This window comes from Drosophila guanche, unplaced genomic scaffold (genome assembly GCF_900245975.1).
Source record: "Drosophila guanche unplaced genomic scaffold, DGUA_6, whole genome shotgun sequence".
NCBI classification, from domain to species: Eukaryota; Metazoa; Arthropoda; class Insecta; order Diptera; family Drosophilidae; genus Drosophila; species Drosophila guanche.
This window is the reverse complement of record NW_022995746.1, coordinates 5,553,500-5,560,353: the sequence shown is the minus strand read 5'-3', so window position 1 is coordinate 5,560,353 and position 6,854 is coordinate 5,553,500. Positions and strand designations below refer to the sequence as shown.

The 6,854-nt window shown below is 46.0% G+C and overlaps 4 protein-coding genes across 4 annotated transcripts in view; 3 read left to right on the top strand and 1 right to left on the bottom strand.

Moving 5' to 3' along the window:
- Positions 1-513, top strand: part of LOC117582233 (GPN-loop GTPase 1) — a 1,123-nt gene extending 610 nt beyond the window's left edge. The window contains exon 2 of the mRNA XM_034269844.1: positions 10-513. Coding sequence (XP_034125735.1) covers positions 10-513 — 504 coding nt within the window. The remainder of the gene's footprint in view (positions 1-9) is intronic.
- Positions 514-532: 19 nt separating this feature from the next.
- On the top strand, positions 533-1,136 carry LOC117581808. The gene has a single exon (XM_034269250.1). It carries the CDS (start codon positions 765-767, stop codon positions 1,074-1,076), a length of 312 nt encoding a protein of 103 aa, XP_034125141.1. The 5' UTR covers positions 533-764; the 3' UTR covers positions 1,077-1,136.
- Positions 1,137-1,314: 178 nt separating this feature from the next.
- LOC117581797 (stress response protein NST1) lies at positions 1,315-2,469 on the top strand. The gene is made up of 2 exons (XM_034269238.1): positions 1,315-2,062; positions 2,123-2,469. The coding sequence occupies exons 1-2, from the start codon at positions 1,385-1,387 to the stop codon at positions 2,345-2,347; spliced, it is 903 nt and encodes a 300-aa protein (XP_034125129.1). The 5' UTR covers positions 1,315-1,384; the 3' UTR covers positions 2,348-2,469.
- Positions 2,470-4,883: 2,414 nt separating this feature from the next.
- On the bottom strand, positions 4,884-5,819 carry LOC117582231. The gene has a single exon (XM_034269842.1). It carries the CDS (start codon positions 5,817-5,819, stop codon positions 4,884-4,886), a length of 936 nt encoding a protein of 311 aa, XP_034125733.1.
- Between the last annotated feature and the right edge of the window lie 1,035 nt (positions 5,820-6,854).

The window sequence follows — 6,854 nt, the reverse complement described above, 5'->3', positions numbered from 1 at the left end:
GTCTACCAGGATGCCCTCGAGCAGGAGCAGAGTTTCGTGAACAACCTCACACGCACCATGTCCCTCACGCTGGACACCTTCTACGAGAATCTGGTCACCTGCGGTGTCTCGGCCAAGACGGGCGTCGGCTTTGCCCAGCTGCTGCAGCATGTTCTCGACTGTGTAAAGGAATACGAGAAGGACTACAAGCCCGTGTATGAGAAGATGCGTAAGGAGCGCATGGCCGAGCAGCAAGCCAAGCTCCAGCCGTCATCCACTGTTGAGGATTCTGGCACTGCAGTGCCCATGGGCGTGGACCTCAAGGATCCACCGCCATACTCGGGCAACAACATGTTCCTGATGGCCCCTGGCCTGGTGCCGCAGCAAATGGACTCCGAGGAACTGGAGGATGACACGGAGACCGATGGCAAGGGCAACGCCGAGGAGCAGAACTTCCACACATTCGTCCAGAGTCATCTCACGGCACAGGAAAGCAAGCGCAACAAATTCATGCAAGAGCAGCAGAAGCCCTAATTGAAATGTAAATATTTGTTGTAGCTCTTAAACATAATTTTATTGTTGTGCCGAAGGAAACACAAACTAAAGCTGAGATAATATATTTATTATGCATCGAAATGTAGTCCGATTAGACTGATTTTGTGTGCTGAATGCCTGCAACTTGCAATGTCTGGAGTCCAAGTTGCCTTAGCAACAACTTTCAAGTCAAAGAAATCAAAAGTAAAAGCACACACAAATTGTAATTTTCTGCTTTTCCATTTCCTAAAATGTTGTCCAAGCATCTTTTTACTTTCGGTCAGCGGCTAGCTCATCAGAAAAGTGTTTTTAAGGGTCCAATGCTTCGCGCATCGCTGGAACCAGAATGTGACACCGCCATACCTCATGCTGAGAAAACGGTCTCCACCATGCAGCTGCCTGCTTATATAGATCCAAAATGTGTGCTACAGGAAGCTGTCTATGAGGGGAAGGAGCAGCCCAAAAGCTACGACTACAAATATCATGCATATTCTCTATACGATTTGAACGAGGCCACAACCCGTTTGGCCGAGCAGCAGACCAAGAAGAAAGACAATAATTAATGTTTCTGTAAAGTTTCAATATTTAAATACTGTAAAAATACACGCCAAATTAATAATAGTAATAATTCTGCCCAGCTCTTGACCTCGACCTCAATTTTGTGTTGTCTGAAAATTGTCTAACAAATTAACATTGAAAAATCGCTAAAACAAGAAAGTTTTTAAACAGTTTAAAAGAAACAAATAATCAACAAATCGTAAAAGTATTTTCAGTAGCTGTTAACAAAGTAACCTCACCAAATTCATTCACAAAACACATTTGCGCTGGCCCCAATATATTTTCTAAATTGTAAACAGATAAGCACGTAAAAATGTACAAATTTCTCTCGCGTCGCCCGTTTAGCGGCAAGGTGAAGAAAATGTCGAGCAAGCTCTCAAATATTCAACGTCCGCCCAAGGATCCACCAGATGAGGGTTACGAGCCGACTTGCATCGATCATGATGGCATTCAAGTGGCGGACTTTGTGAGACCTGCAGCCTTTCGGCAGTTTAGTGGCCCCGAGGAAAAGTTGGGTCCAGGCGCCGGCATAGGGCTGGAATACAAGAATGCACATTACTTTGCCTATCATCGTTTCTCTTTTCTTGAGCTGCAGAATCAGGCCTTGGAGTTGCGAGATGAGCGCCGACTCAGTGGCGGAATCCAAGATGCAATCGAAGCGGACGAGGAGGAGGAGTGCAACGAAGGCAGTGTAAAGGCCATGAAGGAACTGGAAGCGGAGTGCGAGAAGATAATCGCTGTGCAGGCCAAGCAGCTGGAAGAGGCCAAGAAACAGCAGGAACTCTGCGAAGCGCAAGAGAAGAAGCGGCAGGCGGAGGAGGAATGGTGCAAAAAGAAAGCAGAAGAAACAAAAGAGGTAAAGCTGAACGCGCTGCTAGAGATGACGGATGAGCAGCTGAAAGAGTGGTGCGAAAAGTCACTCAAAGCACAACTGCTGGAGAAGAAGAAGTCAGGGGAGGAAGATAAATGTGCAGCGGAAAAAATTAAGAAATGTGAGGAAGAGGACAAGAAGGAGAAGGCGGAAAAATGCGAAGAAGAGTTCAAGAAAAAGGAAGCGGATTTACAGATGAAATGTGAGGCAGAGCAAAAGAAGAAAGAAGAGGAATTGAAGCTGAAGTGTGAGGCAGAGCAAAATAAGAAAGAAGAGGAATTGAAGCTGAAGTGTGAGGCAGAGCAAAAGAAGAAGGAAGCCAAATGTGGGTTGGAAGATGCAAAGAAAAACGAAGATAAGAAGCCCAACACTGGAGCAGATGGGAGCAACAACAATAAGAAATAATATACTAAGATGTGCGATTATGGGGCCACAAAAAAATTAATTAATTAGTTCACTAATTGGCAGCCCAAAACTATGTTAAAGTTTTGAAATAAAGTTGCCGACACCAAGATGGCGCCACTGCATCAAGCTGATTTTTTCCAGCTCTAGAATGATCATAAAAACCCATAGGTGGCGCCAGAAGCACACACACAAAAATCAATGCAGTTTGAGAAGCACTTGACGTATGTAGTCTTTCGGTATTTATCTGCCTTGAGTTTCAACTTCGCTTTGATGGCCACCTCAAAGACTTCAATTTGAATTGTTAATAAATTCGCATAAAATCAATCGATACGATTTCTCACCGCTCAACGGGAACGGGGTTGCTGCACAATTTCAGGGACAAATCCAATACAACCAAGGCAAGATCCGCTTTGTGGCTGGGGTAGCGTGGCACGGCGAGAGTGTTGTGACGTCTTCATACATTCATTCATTATATGGGTAGGGGTTTGTGCCTAGGCATCACTTTTGCATTGATCTCCATGATATGAAGAGTCATTGTCATCACATGTTTCCGCGCTCACCTCACTAATTAACGCTAGGAAATTCCCCGAAGCCCAGAGAGAGAGAGAGAGAGAGAGAGAGAGAGAGCGGAACTGCACTCAATTGCCGCCTTGTGATCCAGCCAGCCCCTTGTTCTCTTTGCCATTTGTACATATTTCTTTTGGATAATATTTAATTGGAGTGTTTTTAATTTTGCTTGAAAAAGTGTAAATTTCATTTAATAATATAGTGAGAGGGGAATCCGAAATATTCGGTTTTTATTCCTATATACAGTGACTATTTTATAACTATTGCCAGCGACCGCTGTTCCCATCCTCTAACCTCAAGGAAGCTCACTTGCCACAGGGCTAAAGACGGGAAATAAACCAAAGAAAAACCTCTGGCAACCGCCAAAAGCTGTTGGCCATCTCGTTTTGCAGGCATTTAAGCTGAAAATTGCTGCGAAAATATTTGCACAGTCCACAGGCCCAAGGCATACACAGATTACACTCTCCCTCAGCCAGTACTTTGACTTTGGGCAAGGGTTTGACGAGCATGAAAGAAGTGACTGATAAGTAAGAGCACTATGTCTATACATAGTCAAAGCATTTATTACTCGTTGCAATAAGTTTTTCTAAAGCTAGTCCAACCGCATGACTGACATTTTCCATATGTAATTTCAGTTCACATTGCAGTTGTCCCTCTGCAAGAGTATCCAAAGGCAGCTGCTCATTTCTTCAGCTTTTTCTGCAGTGTTTTGCAGCACTGCGAAATGCATCTGCATTGATGCGTCGCCAAATGTTTACCCTAAGCCCATAGCTGTTGTACGCTCTCTCGTTGTGGCACTTAGCTATGCAATTTGCTGAGCTCTGACTCTGTCTGCGCTCTCTCTCTCTCTCTCTCTCTCTCTCTCTGTTTGGCATACAAAATGCATCTAATTTTGGGCCTAACGACAACTTGTCGCTTGTCATGGTCTCCCGGTCTGATCGTTGTTGCTGCTGCTATTTGCTTGGTGGCATGCCTCATCATCATTTGCAACTGCTGGCAGCACCAGCTGCCTCACTTGGGGTTCAACTGTGCTTTTAGCTGCGCTTCGTAATCGCAGCTCATAGATCATGGAAATGCACCGGAGAACAGAGCGAATCTCTTTGTCTTATGTGAACCAGGTCCAGTTCCCATCAGACAGTACAGCGACTGGGCAGGGGGGAACTCGATCACATTCCAACGCACAGCTGGCCTGCCCACCCACACCAATGGAAACAGATTTTTCCCACTGACCAAATGACAGGATCTCGACCATTCCCACCGTCCATGCAACATTTTCCAGCCAAGTCCGGGCCAAATGCAAATTAGCCTTCTCATTTTCGCTCTGATTAAAGGTAATTTTCAAATTTCCCAAACATACACACTGCGCGACACCAGGAACGGAAGGGGAGGGAAGGGAAAGGACGGACCAACAACAGCAGGCGGCAACTTTGGCACTGCAATTTCGATCTCGCCTGTCGTCCATTTAATGATTTCAAATCGGAGCAGCAAGCAAAAACATGTTGGATGCCATGCCCGGCCATGCCTCTTGGATGTTGTCTTGGACCATGTCTGTGTGTGTGTTTGTCTCTCTTGGTTCCAGCTGTGGCTGCGGGAAATAAGAAGAAAATTGCCGAAACTAAAACCAGAACGCGTGCGCATTGAATTATGCAAAAATGTTAACCATTTGCCGCCAATCAATTTGTTGTGCTTCCTTCCCCATCTGTGGGATTTTCTTTCCGATAAACAATGAACGTGGGCATTAAATATGCCATTACATTGTGGCTCATTTATTTGGCTTGTGTCCATGTGTATGTGTGTATGATGTGTATGCTTTAGCATCGGCTATGGCGACGACCGACAACACTGAAAATCAGCTGTTATTTCACTGCTGGTGGTGCTGCTTTTGCTGATGCATTTAATACTGTTGCTATTGTTGTTGTGGCTGCTGATGTGCTGTTTGTTGTTGGTGGAAAACGTTGTGTTCTTCAGCTTAATCCCATCGTGTCCGCTTAGCTGGCTGGGTATGAAGAGCGGCCACAGCCGCCACGCGCTGCTGCTTCTGGTAGTCTGCCAGAGACATGAGATTGGCATTCTGGTCGGCTGCGGAGCGGACCAACGGCGTTGGGGTATTCCATTTGACGAAGTTAACCTTAACGTTGGCCCGATTGCCAATGAGCAGGCTGTTGTCGACGTACTCGCTGGGCCAATAGTCCTCGAACTCGGTGCCATTGGGAAAGCCGCTCTTGATGTCCGTCAGCGACATGACGGCCACGTTCTGGCCGGAGTAGTACTCGTTGGCCACGCCCTGGACCTTGCAGCAGAACTTTAGGTAGGCCAGGTCCCAGCCATTGAGCAGCACCGTCTTGGTCTCCAGGTTCTCCGTCTCGATCCGAAAGTAAAAGAGTGGCAGCACCCTCTCTTTGTTGTGCACCGTGTACGGGATGACGGACTCCTTGTTAATCCGGATGAAGCCAAATTTATCCGAGGACTTGCTGCTGCCGGTCTTCAGCTTCCGATAGCAGGCGTTCAGGAATTGTTGAAGGCTGAAGGCATCGCCAAGCCGCACCACCAGATCCTTTTTCTTGAATTTGTCGCACCCGAACTGGCCGTCACAGTGCTTGGCGTTTACCTCGTTGAACAGACGCGCCTCCGCGTCTGTGATGTAGTAGCTGGGCATGTACACGCAACTCGCGTATATTTCCGGCTGGAAGTAGTTGAGGTAAGTGCCGAGCTTCAGCTCGAACATGCGCGCCGAGAAGTACTTCTCACTCCCGGTAGATGTCTGCCGGTAGATGTACGGAAGGTAGACCTTACCGACCTTTGCCCACCCGAAGCGGCCCATGCGCGACTGCTCGTCGCATGGCCCGCCCGAAGAGGACTTCGCCTCGCCTGCGACGCTGTTGATCTGCAAATCCTTCTTAGACATGGCTCCCTGTTTCTATCACGTTATTTTCTCTCTCGTTCACCGCTTGTTAAAGCGTTGCACTATTTTTTCTCACTTCCCTGCCGTTTGTTGACATTGTTTGCAAAGGCTCCTTAGTTATTGATTCAAATAAAAAAATGTATCTGGAGTACTATTAAATATGTATTATGTAAAATGTAACTAAATTTCCATACTTTTAAATGCACTATGTAGGGGCAGTTTTTTGTTTTTTATTTTTATTTTTTAACGAAAACAAAAGCCATTTTCCAGCGACCACTTCTTGGGAATTTACAAATTACAAGCTACCATTTTAGGTTTACTATAAGTGAATAATTGCTCTCTCCATTCCTCCCTCCATGTACTTCCCAGTATTCTCGCTTAACCATAGATCAAAAGAAACCGAATCGTCTTGCCCTGGCTTGCCCCTCCCCTTAATTCAATTGTGTAACTCGAGTACAGACTTATCAGCGCACAAAGGTGTCTCATAAATACAAATACATACATAAATGTATGTAAGTATGTACAGATGTATGTAAGTGCCGCTGGCAAACAGGAAGCATCATCATTATCTGCCCCCATCCAGACGACTGTCCAGGGCACTCAGGCGGAACTTGTCCAGGAAGGGTACTGCCCGTACTCGCACCAAAACAAACTTTGTGCAGGAACTTATTTGATTCTTGCTTTGGCCGAGTGCAAAAATTTTAAGCAAAACTACAAAATGTATGCATGACAAAACCATTTAAGCAGGAAAAGGGGAAACCCTTGGCTGGGGGAACTCTCTCACACTTGCTCAGGGCCCCAGCCCCCGTCCATTGTAATGTGCTGTAATTTGTTGCCGTAGTCGTTGTTAGTGCTTCCTCTTTGGCATACTTAGTGCTAAAGGAAAGAAAAAAAAAGCGAAGAAGAAAAAAAGTTAATTATCTTTTTTTTACCTCTCTCTCTCTCCGGTCTGGGATCTCGGGCTCTCTTGGCATGGCATGCCCAACAGCTTCCATTGGGTTATTATCCATGGGTTTTGTGCTATTCTCTGGGAGATTG